A 13,767-nucleotide genomic window follows, 5' to 3' on the forward strand; every position below is an offset into this window, starting at 1 on the left:
TGTGTGTTCAGTAAAGGTCTTCCCTGCTTAAGTATCACAGTTTTCTCCTCTGAAAAAAGGACTGAAGCTAAGTCATTTTTTCTTGTGGGAGCTTTCTAAAAAGTGAGATCCATCACAGCCCTCAAAAAATGTACATCTTTCCTGGGACCTCAGAGCATCTTTCACCTATTTGAAACACACAACCACAGGACAGCAAAGCAGTGGCAGCCATTCCCAAACCTCAGGTGTTGGGTTTTTGGTTTTGTTTTGAATAGATTTACTCATCTTGGGCAATGTCAAATGCCATCCAAGATACCATAAAATTTAAGAGCTTCATTTGAGCAACTGAAGATGAACCTACAATTGTAGTGAGCAGAGTAAATATCTGTGTTTATTTTAGGCTAATATGGTGGAGAAAAAAGTTTAATTTCATAACCACACTGGAAAGCATGTAGTGGAACTAAAAGGTTTTTACAAGGGATTTTTACAGCCCCCCAGTACAAAACTCTGGGCTTTAAGAGCCTTAACACATGCCCTGATCCATTAAATACTGCCATAAATTATTCCCCACAGACTACTGGGTAGAGAGGGCAGTCCTAACACAGCTCTTCACAGGTACTAATCCAAACAAACAGACCAAAATTCACTACAAATTATTAGTGATGCATTAAGTTTAATATGGCAGCAGTAAGTGAAATGACAGCAGCAGGATAGAGAAGTAACCAAAAGGAAATACACATCACCAAACTACCCCTCTCCTTTGGAAAATCCAGTGTATCAGGGAAAGACCTAACAAGTGAAAAGATCTGCAAGGCAAAAAACATCACCAGTTGGAGCCAAACCTTACAATAAAAGTTTCATATTCTTAGGCTATCTCAGCAGCTCATCTTCAGTAATTATCCAAAGACAAATCACCTCATTCTAAGTACAAAGGAAGTGATAGAAACTGCCAGAAACAAGTCAGCTGCAGACAGAACAACTGTTACCTATTACCCTCATCTCACACCCACCAACCCAACCTCACCAGAGTGGTCCAACTTACTTTGTTTTAGTGCCAAACACATGCAAGATGCACTGAAAACTTAAAAGCAGCTCCACCAGAGTTCATTTGGCACATTTCCTTGCAAAGAGCACCTCCCACCCTGGCAAGTCAGCAAAGGCACAAAGGCAGAGGTGGGATTGTCACTGGAATTGGATGCTGCCATTCTGTCATCACATCAGTTCAGCTGTTAACACTTCAGGTGTTTTATTACAGCTGCCTCCTAACCACAGCTTGCTGCTGGGAAATGGAAAGCAGCAGAAAACAAAGGGGAGGTTGCAGTAGGTGTTCCAGAATCTGTCCAGCCTGAAGTACTAAGGGTGCAGCTTCCAGTGCCTGTGGAATCCCTCAGCTCTGCAAAACACTGGAATCAAGCACCGCAAGAGAAACCAAACAGCATCCAGGATAAACTTTACATCTGATGCTTCTGGACACTCAAACTTGGAGCTGCCAGTTCTGGAGCCTGCCACGTGCTCCCTCTTCCCTTTGTATCTGCCAGTTCAAACATGAAGGCTGAAAAAGAATCATAATCCCTCTTGGCCTCTGTCAGAGAGCTGTCTCGTGGAGATACTACTGTAGTGACAGCAAACCACCAGCCAACTTGCCAGCTCTGGCATGGATGGATCTCAGCCAGTACCAGAGAAGCTACTGTGCTTTTTAATAAAGTCTGGAAAGGCACCAGAAAGTCTATCAGTGCTACACAACTGGGAAAGATAACTGCACCCCACAGGAGTCTGCCCCAGCCTCCCTGTGTGCTATGGGCACGGAGCATGTAAAGACTGCAACCCCAGTAGTGCTTTCTGGTACATAACACTCTACAGAAAGTAGCAAGGATGTATATTCTGTCATATAGAAGGCTGGCATGCTCCACATATCATATCTAGTGTGAGAATTAGTTCCTCTGCATTCCCAGCCTCTAAATATTCCAGCAGGGCAGTGGGTTTTGAACACTAGGATAGCAGGACTTGTTACTGTACCCTGAGGAAAGTGGTAGCTGGCAAAGAAAGTTTTAAAAAATAAAGAAAAAAAGCACACCATCTTACATTAAAATGTTAAACATTAGCCTTTCCATGTTTATTCTCCTTTCTTAGCAAAGAAAAGTCATGCCTGCCCAGAGCTGAAGGCTGGGATTTTCACTGAAAACCAAGGATAAGGAGCAAATATTACTCTAATTAAGTAGGAATCGAGCCCTTAACTCCCCTCTTTGAAAATTCCTGCCTAAAGCTCTGCAGAAAAAAGTAACTCTTGTGCTAGTCTTTAAGAGCATATGACCAAGCTAACAGCTATTTTAATTAAAAAGCACAGCCCTGCTGCCTGAAGAGCCTTTCTGCTGAAAACAAACATTTGTTTCTTAAGCTACCACCCAATGCTGGAGTTATTTGGTAGAGTCAGCAATGAGCAAACTCTGCTTCCCTTGAGACAAAGCTCTCCCAGATTTTAAAATATACATTTCACTAAACCCCCTCCCCACCTTTCCAGGGGAAAACAAAGCTTAAATAAATACAACTGCCATGGGAGCCTTGCCTTCCCAGCCACAGGGGCAGGAATAATGAAAGGAGGGAGGCAAACAGTCCAAGGCTGCAGTTGAAACACTAGAATATAATGTGGGGTCTTCCAAAACCCACTTGAGTGTGGACACAGTGCATCCTCCAAACCCAGAGACTCATCCCACAACTCCTGACACAGCAATTCAGGAGCAAAGCATGCCAAGATTTGGTATCCTGAATGGAGGATTCAAATCTTAACCTCTGCTGTGTGCCATTCCTGAAAGGTGGTTTGAGCTAATCATAGATTCATGATGAGCATCTGAAACACTGCCAATTTTCCACTGCTAAGAAGGAGTTCTCCTTCAGCCAAGAAAAACAAAAGCATTTGGAGCATTTTATATCGTTAAACACTTTAGTTCCCAATTTCTTAAGCCATCTTTCTTGACACAAAGCTCTGCAGGCTAGGTCAACAGGTGTATTTTGAATAAAATCTTTATGTGAATTGTAGTCTGGTACAACTGAGCAGCCTCTAATCCTCACATGGTTTTCAATGTGCCCCAAGGACACCCTCACCTTCCACACAACTTTCCAGCCCTGGATTGCCATCACTTCCTCTGCATCCACTCACCCGTAAGACCACTCTGTGAATTTTAATTCCTGATCTCAGACAGGGGAGAAAAAAAGAAAAAAAAAAAAGAAAAGCAAGAAAAGCAAGGAAAAAAAAAGCAGCTGAACAGGATTTTTTACTAGATTAGTGAGTTAAAGTGGCATACTCCCAACAAATACCAGAACCAGCTCAGGGGAAGGGTGGCTGGGAGCAGGCAGAGGAGGCAAAGCCACCTTCCCCTCAGCCAGCAGTGAGCCCAATGAGTTTAAGTGCAGCAGAACAGCAGCAGTTTTCACATGGCACAGGCATTAGCCAGGATTTTTGGCTAATTCTGGCTCAAATCACACTTAAAACACACCCTATCATCTGGCCTGCCATGCACAGAGGAATAGATCTCAGCCTCTAACAAAAGCATCCTTATCTGTTTCAAAGAAATGAGGAGTTTTGTTACACATTTGCACCATAATCCCTTGAAAGGACCCAAATAACACTGGCTCTGACAAAGGATTTAGCCTGGGACAAGATAAAGTCATCCTCAAACAAACAAGAAAATCAGTTAACAACAGGAAAGATCTGGGGCAGTTTCACCAAAACACATCTGAGATGGTCTTGCCAGCTACAAAGTTGGGGTTGACCATCATTAGAACCAGAAGAAATACAAGAACTTCCAAACATTAGTGACAGCAGGAATTCCTCAGCATTGTTTCTAAAAGGCAACATTTTATCTTTGGGGAAAAAGCAGCAAAATGAGAAAGAGAAGGTAAACAATTCAACAAAAAAGGAGCAGTAAGCTATGTTTGAGGTGCAGGAAACTGGACACAAAACAGCCTCTCAAAACCTTGATTCCGGTCACAAGCAGAAAAAAAAAATGTTAAAAAACTGCATAGTTCTGTAGTCCAGCCTTCCACCTGTCAGGGAATTACAGGAGACAGATGGTTAGCAAAAGGAATCAGCACAGATTCTGTTTCAGAAAAGGATGTTTCACTATTACTTTACACAAAACTATTCTTCATCAGATGCAGTGCAACTTCTTGATTTTTCTAGCAAGGAAAGGGACTTCTTTCTCTGGTCCATGAAGTATAAATTATATTACCAAGCATAGCAGATCATCATCCACAGCATAAAGATGAAATGAAGACTAAAATTGCAAAATCCTCCAAGTTTACTTGACCACCAAGAACAGTCATGAATACAGCACATCCACACAGTTAAGTATTTTTTTTTTTAATTTAACATCCTTCTGTTTCTGGCTGACATTCATTTATAAACATGCACGTTAGGGTCTTTTTATTTTTTATAGCAGCACACAATGCTCTCTAATCTTAAGGCCTCACTGGAAGCTTTTGATTCCCTGAAGTCTTCACTCTGACAGTTCCATGCTTCTGGGCTAGAAGCATTTATCATCACAGACTCCAGAAGAGTTGTTTGCTCAGCTCTCCCCTCCTCACTTAGAGATGATTGCAATGTTACAAACCACATTTGTGCCAGGGATGGACCTGCACTTAGACAACATCTTATTGCTGAGTAACTTATTTTTAGTGTCGTTTACTCCTGCCAGCATTAGTTGCAGTTTAATCTTCTTAAATAAATAAAATTTTAAAAATAAATTTAAAAAAGCTCTCTCCAAAACTATTGTAACAGTCCTCCATTTAACTTTTATTTTGTGCCTTGCCTCAGCCTCACACCTCATGGCTCCAAGCTCAACATATCCTAATATCCTGAACCATCCTGGTCTTTCACTGAAGATGCAGGGAAGATGCTGTATGTCCACCCAATGAAGCAAGAACCTCTAATGGGCAAAAGCAACATTATAGACACAATAATTAAATTCTTGATGGCCAGCTGACCAAGAGCAAAGCCACCTAGAGAAGGGCCCAAACACAGCCCTCCAGTGCCACCACAAGCTTCCCGTCTCCAGAGACACTAAAATCCTCATTTAAAGTGCAGGGGAACAGCTACCATTAAGACATCCTGTGGATTACAAACATCTGCCAGCATGAGCAGGTATCACTAATTCTGAGGTTCCCATGGTCTGGTTCCAACATGGAAACTGGGATCATTCATTTCAAACAGGAGAGTTCAGTTGCCCAAAGGCTCCAATGTTTATTGTTCAAACAGCTAAGCTGCTTTTTTCTAAACAGTGAGACCACTTCTATTTCCAAACTCACCTGACTCTTGAAGTCTATCAAGTCAGGGGCCTTAAAAAGCCATCATCTAAACCCACTGCTGTGCTGAGAACTTCACCATAAACAAAGGAAATCCACAGAAAGCTCACTCCATCACATGGCTTTAGAAAGCCCCAGCAACAAAAGGCTTGAGGAGTTCCTCTCTCCTTCCAGGGACTCACAGAAGGAAGCATCCTTCATGCACACCAGGTTTTCTTAGAGAGATTGTCCACACAGAGATGACACAAGGCAAGGTGACAACACAGGTCTAATGATTTTTCCCAGTGCTAGTTATTCAGAGCCTCTAAGAGAGAGGGAACCACCATAAGAGCATTACAAAGAACTTAAGTGGTTAATCAGAGAGAGAATCTACCAAAAAACCCAACACACAGCCTATTTCCACCAAGGTCTCTTCCAGGTGAGTTGCAGAAGTCATCCCTAGCTGACAGCAGCCATCCACTCAAATCCTGTAAGCCAAGCTGAGTTGATAATGCTTTTATAAAACAAATTAATCCTTTCTAGGTGATACACTGTACACACTCGTATCCTCTATGCTTTGGGAATAAGCTTGAGATTAGTTTACTACAGACAGATGCTAGTAGCTACAACAAGGTTTATTTCTGTGATGTGAAGCAAGATTTTAGGGGTCACTGAAGGGTTGTTGGCTCCACACCCAAGCTCTCTTCATGTCTTCCTTTGCAGGTTTCACTTTCTGCAGGCTTTAAGGACACAGAGCCAGAACAGCAGTAAAGAAGCAAGGGGACTTGGTCATTAAGGGGAGGACTCATTTTCCCCTCTTTACACCTTGTTTCTAAGAGCTGTGTAAGCCATGCTGCATTTCACTCTTACATGGGTTTAATTTCATTTTTTTTTTTTAAGTTAATGAGGGTCCTTAACTGGCAGTCTCCTTTGCAGTCAATAACAAATGGTTTATAATGTGTGATGCTCCCTGAGAAAAAAAGCCAAAACAATAAGAAATCTGTTTTCTAGCAGTTTAACTTCTCACAGTGCATTTGTCTGAACTACCAATCACTACAGATGTTCTAGTTTCAAACAGAGTATTTTCTAGATACAGAGAAAAACGTGCTAAATGTTCTTCAGACTCTTAGGAGCTAGTTCAAGTCAGTTCCAAAACAAGTGCCCCAGTATATGTTATGAAAGGAAAAAAAAGAAAATTGAGTCAATGCTTCAAGTTTTCCAGTTCTAGGGTTGTTTTTTTAATTTACTCTTTTACAAGAAGGGCAAAACTATAGTCAGCTGAAAAAGTGTGCCAGCTAAGAACGACTAGTATGACTCAAAAAACAAACCCAAAACTGGAGGTATTTGCTTATTTTTGAGGTATGGAGACATTTTGTGACTACAGATGGCATTGAATTTCCTGTAAGCTGCTTCCTTAAATCATGCATAACACTTTCTTGAAATTGACACTTTTCCCCTCTACAGACTCAAGCAGATTAATTTACAAAACAACAGCAGTGTTTGCTACTCAGAGCACTCCAGATAAAAATCAGTCTCTTCAAGAAAATTACCTTAGCAAAACCAGAAATTGCCCTTCCATTTGCCCACCACCAGTTGTGGTGGCTTTGATGCAAACCATTTTCTTTTAAGGGTTCCACTGACATCTGTCCCCCAGACTACAGAACAGCTCTCAGACATGAGCTGCATTCAGCCATACACAATTCCAGCTGTACACTGGGTGAAGACCACAAGTCCTGTATCCCATGCAATCATAGAATGGTTTGGGTTAAAAAGCTCATCCAGTTCCATCCCCCTGCATGAGCAGGGACACCTCCCACCAGCCCAGGTTGCTCCAAGCCCCATCCAACCTGGCCTTGAACACTGCCAGGGATGGGGCAGCCACAGCTTCTCTGGGAAACCTGGCACAGGGGCTCACCACCCTCACAGCAAAGAATTTCTCCTAATTTCTAACCTAACGCTCCCCTCTTCAAGCTTTAACCCATTCCCCTTGTCCTCTCCCTACCCCCTATCATGTCCAAAGCCCTCCCCCAGCTTTCTTGTAGCCCCTTCAGATATTGGAAGGTTGCTCTGAGCTCACCTGGGAGCCTCCTCTTCTCCAGGCTGAACAACCCCAATCCCTCAGCCTGGCTTCCCAGGGAGCTGCTCAGCCCTCCCAGCATTTCAGTGGCTCTGCTCAGGACACCTTCCAGGAGCTCTGCGTCCTTCTGGTGTTGGGGACTCCAAAACTGGACACAGAACTCCAGGGGGGTCTCACAAGAGCAGAGCAGAGGGGGAGAATCCCCTCCCTTTCCCAGCTCTCTGTGCTGCTTTGGATGCAGCCCAGCACACAGTTGGTTTCTGTGCTGGAAGCACACACTGATGCCTCATCTTGAGCTTCTGCTCCATCACCACCCCAAATCCTTCTCCTCAGGGCTGCCCTCAACCCTTTCTCCCAACCTTTCCTGGGTGCACACGACTGCCTCGACCCAAACGCAGAACCTTGCACTTGGCCTTGCTGAAGCTCACCCATTCCCATAAATCCTGCCCATCCCATACAGGAATGTTCCCCATGGCACCTACCTGTCCACTGCGGGGGGCAGCGGCAGTTGTACGTGTTCACCCCATCCACACAGATGCCCCCATTCTGGCAGTTGTGGTTTGGGCAGTCATCAACGTTGTGCCCACAGACTTCTCCCTCGAAGCCTGGAAAAGCAGAAACACAGCACCATGAAATGGGCTTCCCTTTGAAGAGAACTCACCCTTCACACAGCTTCCCCCCCCTTCCTTCTTTACCACTTGTTAATCTCATCCTAATCAATGCAGCACACTGACCAAAGACTTTGCTGAATGCCTTTCCTGATAGCCTGCAGGTCAGATTACCCAGTTTAAATCCTGCTGCTGTGGGTAGATGGCCAAATATGTTTTTACCACCAAAAGGACAAGGGGATTTTTTTCTTTAAGTGATTAATAAGCACTGCCATTCAAAGCAAACAAAGCAAAGGCTGAGATTTAGCATACTATGAAGTGAACTCATCACTGTCCACAAAGCAGCAGTCAGAGCACCACCCAGGACAAGCTATTCCCATGGCAAAAAAAATAAAAAAAAGCCAGGTGTTCACTTTATGAATACCTCAGCATACTTCATACTCTTTGGCTACGTCAAAGAAAGATCTTCTGTGCTTTGAAAATGAGCTTCCAAATTTCTGGTTTGGGCCTATTCAGTGTTACACAAGTCAGTCATCAACAAATCAGCCACCACCCTGAGGAGGCTTTTATACACTAAGCCCTAATTGAAAAGCAGAAGACACCAGACACCATTTTCCAATGAAAAGCAAAGCTTCTGATGAATGTAAAAGTGGCAAATCCCATCCTTGCCTAGAGCTCTCTCTCCTCTAAGGAGAGAGGTGGGGACCATTAAGGAAAGGAGTCACCAATAATCCATCTTCCCCTCAATTTCCCCTGCTAATTTACTTCATGCTCCATTAAATAAACCTGCCATTTCTGCTGGATGAGAGAGAACTATTTATCAAAGCACAAGTGGATGCATAATAATGCGGATGAAGTAAATGATTCCACATGTGTTAATTTAAAACATCAGCTCTGCCTCTTCAACTGCTTTGGAATGTATATTAACATGACACAGTCTGCTCATCCAAAATGATGCTTTAGCCCCTCTGCTTTTGATGCCCTGTTCCAGACGCTTCCTTAACATCTGCATCAAGCCACAGAGGCCCTGGAAGCAACATCTGGTCCCATGTAGATCGTACTGTGTGGCAGATGAGACAGACTAAAAAGCTCTGAAGCAGCTCTTCCAGGTTACTGCTACCCTCAAGAAACTTCAGATGATCCCTATGCATTCCCAGCTCTTCAACTTCTCCAGTACTACAGGTAGGAGTCAAAAGGGTAGTGCTGTTGCTAAGCTCTAGCAAGGGCATTAGCACTCACCAGCAGGGAGATAAAAACCAACAAAAAACCCCCCCAAAAACTGCATTATTAAACCTGCTCCCTTCAAAGCTCTTCCCATAGACACTGCAAACTTCATGGCAGCAGGGAAGGTTAAAAGGAACAGGAAATATACCATGGTTAGTCTGAAGCCTAAACATCACAGCAGTGCCCTTCTGGCAAAAGAACTAAAGAACAAGTCCCAAGGAATACAATGAGTATCATCTCACTATATTTAAAGTTGTATAAATCTAGCATGCAAGACAGGGGTGTCCTCTCCTTTTCAGCTTGAGGAGAATCAGCTCCCTGACCGCAGATTGCACTCATGGCAGCAATGTGATCAGCATGGAAAATCCATCCAGAACCACAAACTGAAAAGGTTTAAGTTCCTATCCTTTCAGCTCAAACAATATCAAGACCTGCCCTACTTTCTAGTAAACAAATTCCTGGCAGCAGGCATTTATTTAAAACTCTCTCACTCTACTGCACACCAACTGAGAGTGGCCCAATGATTAAGTAAAAATAAAGCATGAAATAGTAAAACCTCACCAATAGTAAAACCTCACCAACAGTAAAACCTCACCAACAGTAAAACCTCACCAAGCCCTTGTACATTTCCCCATTTTAAGCAGCTATACTATCATCCAACAGCTGGTCCTCAGGGATCTCATGGAAATGCAGAAAAAAATAAAATCCCACACAAAGAACTGGAGGATACTAGTGACAGAATAGAAATGAACAAGAGCTTACAAAAAGAAAAGAAAAAACAAGAATAATAAAAAAAAAGGGATGTAGTAAAAGGTTCAAGAGAAATGGCACAGAGCCAAGTGCACTGAGTCAAAATACATTTCCAAGGGAAAGGGAATCGGAAAGGGTTGAAACGGTGAAGATGACACTATTTTGAGTGCACAGCTGAAGAAAAGTTTCCTTTTTGGTAACTTCCCAACTCCCAAATTCCCTTTAAATTTGTCTTACTATGAAGAACAACTTTGGCCTAGTTTCAGAACATGTAAAAGCTGTAAAGGCATGGCTTTTGTGTTCTCTTCAAGCTGAACTTACCCCGTGATATTGCAATATGCTTAATTTGTAGGTACAACTGTACCAGTGAAGTTTAGCTTTCACTCATAAAAGCTTTCATTCATAAAAGCAGTCCTTTACATTCCTAGTTTGGGCCAGCACACCTACATTTGAGCACGACAAGCATGAAGCTGCTCTGGGACATGTGAGCTTTAATTAAGCTGGGTCCCAGGATGTGATTTTGCACTTGCATAACCTGACTCTTTTCCAGAAAGCCAGAGAGTTCACTGCTGGGATGTATTTGGACACCTGACACTGCTTCCTGTCCCCTCCTGTGCTGGGACTCACATGTTGTCCTTTGCTTTCTCCCTCCAAGAGAACACTTTGCAATATATATCCTGACTTTTGCTCCCTATCTTCAAGCACAGCAAACTAAGGAATGAGAACCTCAAGGGGAAAAGCTTTCCCACTGTTAACAGCATGTTGTTCCTCCTCTAGTACACAGAGGGACACAAGCAGATAACTTTACTCTAACGTCATCTGCAATCTCTGGCCCATCCCACAAAGCTATATCCAGTTCCCTACAAAGTTTTTAACTAATTTCAAGCTCTAAAAAACACCTCGGATTTTCTGCCAGACCCCGTGTTCCTGGAGGTGGGAAATGATACCAGATTTCTTATACCAGATGTGGGAAATTACAGCAGATGACAAGAAATTAGAGAATTCAGAGTGCTAAAACTGACCTGCCTCGTTTTAACACAAAAGTGAGCTCCTGCACACCAGGTGCCTGCACCCAACTCGGGCAGTTCAGCTTCCTGAAATAAACGGGAGATGGGCTGCTCCAGGCTAAGAGAGCCAACTCACCTGGACCAGAGATACACCCCCAGCAGGTGTACCCTGCAGCTCATCTCTAGACCCCAGCAAGCTGGTTCTCTCCCTCCACAGGGGATTATATTGCCCAGGTAGCCAAGAAGGCCAATGGCATCCTGGGCTGGCTCAGGAACAGTGTGGCCAGCAGGTCCAGGGAAGGGATTCTGGCCCTGTGCTCAGCTCTGGTGAGGCCACAGCTTGAGTCCTGTGTCCAGTTCTGGGCCCCTCAGCTCAGGAAGGAGATTGAGGTGCTGGAGCAGGTCCAAATGAGGCAACTGGGCTGGGGAAGGGACTCGAGCACAGATCCCATGAGGAGAGGCTGAGGGAGCTGGGGGTGTTGAGGCTGGAGAAGAGGAGGCTCAGGGGAGACCTCATCACTCTCTACAACTCCCTGAAAGGAGGTTGGAGCCAGGGGGGGGTTGGGCTCTTTTCCCAGGCAACTCTCAGCAAGACAAGAGGGCAGGGTCTCAAGTTGTGCCAGGGGAGGTTTAGGTTGGAGATGAGAAAGAATTTCTTTCTGGAGAGGGTGATCAAGCATTGGAATGGGCTGCCCAGGGAAGTAGTGGATTCTCCGTGTCTGGAGATCTTTCCAAAGAGCCTGGATGTGGCACTGAGTGCCATGGGCTGGGAACTGCAGCGGGAGTGGATCAAGGGTTGGACTTGATGATCTCCGAGGTCCCTTCCAACCCAGCCAATTCTAGGATTCTATGATTCTCAGCCTGGCTGTAGGACCCCAGCCCTGATGTTCACTGCGTGGGGACACACGAGGCTCTGCTACAACCCGGCGTGAAGTTACTTCCTCTTCCCAGGAAGTGTTCCAGCTCTCATAAACAGCCTGCTCCAGCCTGACAGATCGTTTCCTGAACAAGCCCTTGGAATTCCCTAGGGTCCTTATCTTAGTTAATGGGTAATTATTTTGATGGATAACAATGAATAATCACTTTCCCAGCTAAGAACTTCCTCTATTGACTTGTTTAACATTCCATGAAAGGTTAGTTGCCAAATGAGCTCCTTTTTTGTCCAATATTTATAACTCCGAGCCCAATCCTACATTTAAAGGAGTTGCTAATGCTTCAGGTTAAGTCTGCTTCACACAAGCATTGTTTTATATTACAACTATCTGTTCTGACTGACCTGACATACTCACTTGTCTAGAATCTTACCTAAGTCAAAGCCAGAGGAAAAATTATTAAACCTAGATGAACAGAAAATAAGTTATTTTCCATAAAGATGTAATACTGACTCTTCACTTACACTTGCCACCAAATGCTGAGCTCTTCCAATACAAGACTTCACGAATTACCTAATGCAAGAGGTGTTTGTGTAAATCCACAAGTAAAATGGGAACCTGAGGATTTAAAATAGCAGCTTGACTACACTGGGGATAAGCAGTACTTGCACAAACATAGAAAGAGCTGCTGGGATGTGTAACTCCAAGTTGTAGAATCTTTCCATATGTTCAAGTTCTCATTCTTGAGTATTTTTAAAAAATGAAATTCACTGAAAAGTGAAAAAGAAAACATCTAGAGGAGAAATTAACTTATTTGGGGGCCAGTCCGGGAGTAACCTAATTATGCTGAAATAGCTTCCTGGGCAAAATAGTTTTCTTCAAAGCTGTTTCACAGGTCACAAGATGCCAAATTGTATTAAAAAAACCACTCCAGCAGTTCAAGATATAACTGCCTCCTGCCTCTACGGCCATAGCACTGAGCTCTGGTCACATCCTAAGGCAGTCCAGAAGGAAGGGCTGAAGCAATTCCATTTATAGTCACAGTATCATTGACATTGCTCCAAATCAGAGAAGGAGTCTAAAGAGGAATTTCTAGTCCCTGGCTCTTGGCACTCTCTTCCAGATGAGAAGGCCTTGTTCACATCTTTCCTGGGTGTAACAGGCCACCATTTCTCTTCACTCTGTTGACCTTTCCTTCCCAGACAGAACCTTTTCCAACACTTCAGTGCTGTACACTTGGCTTGTATAGGAGAAGAAATGGCTGGGTGCCTTGCCTTGGTCAAAGAGTTTTATGTAAGCATTTTGGCTTCTCCAACCTTTTTTTTTTTGCTGTTTGGCAAATTACTATTTTTAAAAAAGAGCACAAACCCACCAAACTAGCAAAACAACACAGCCAACTTAAACAAATACAGGAAATACAGAAGTGAAGGCTCTCAAAGCCACATAAACTCAGCCTCACCATATACATTGTGTAACAGGTCAAAAAAAGCAGCTAATAATCCAAAATGTGTGTGAGCAGTGTGGGTGTGTAACTGTTACTATAGTAATCACATTTTCATTTCCTGACCGTAGCTTAGCCAGCCCACACGTTTGTCTCAGGGAAAATGTGCTCCTACCCCATCTTGTGCCCCTCTAAGTCATGAAAGCAAACTGTCTTATCAGCTTCACAGGAACAAGGCCTTCATCTTTCTCTCCTCTTCCCCCACCACGCTGCTCCTGCATGAGATCTTACACCCTGTAAGCTGGCTAAACAGATGACTTTAAGAAAACTCTCAGACCAAGCCTGTTAATCCACAGCTACTTCGTTTACAATTTGCTTTTAAAAAGATGAGCAGCAGAAAACCAGTAAATTCCCTGAGAGCAACTCTGAGTTAAGATAAGAGCATTCTCAAAGATCCAGTATGCACAAGCCCTGTTTCTTCAAGCAGAGCTAGAAATGGCTTCTTTCACATGAAAATAAACATGATACATCC

At 43.6% G+C, this 13,767-nt stretch overlaps 1 protein-coding gene across 2 annotated transcripts in view; it reads right to left on the reverse strand.

The window, feature by feature from the left end:
* NOTCH2 (notch receptor 2) overlaps positions 1 to 13,767 on the reverse strand; it is an 86,077-nt gene that overhangs the window by 49,653 nt on the left and 22,657 nt on the right. For both annotated transcript variants that reach the window (XM_030455684.1, XM_030455685.1), the window contains exon 5: positions 7,816 to 7,938. In XM_030455684.1, coding sequence (XP_030311544.1) covers positions 7,816 to 7,938 — 123 coding nt within the window. The remainder of the gene's footprint in view (positions 1 to 7,815; positions 7,939 to 13,767) is intronic.

This window comes from Calypte anna, chromosome 8 (genome assembly GCF_003957555.1).
Source record: "Calypte anna isolate BGI_N300 chromosome 8, bCalAnn1_v1.p, whole genome shotgun sequence".
Lineage (NCBI taxonomy): Eukaryota > Metazoa > Chordata > Aves > Apodiformes > Trochilidae > Calypte > Calypte anna.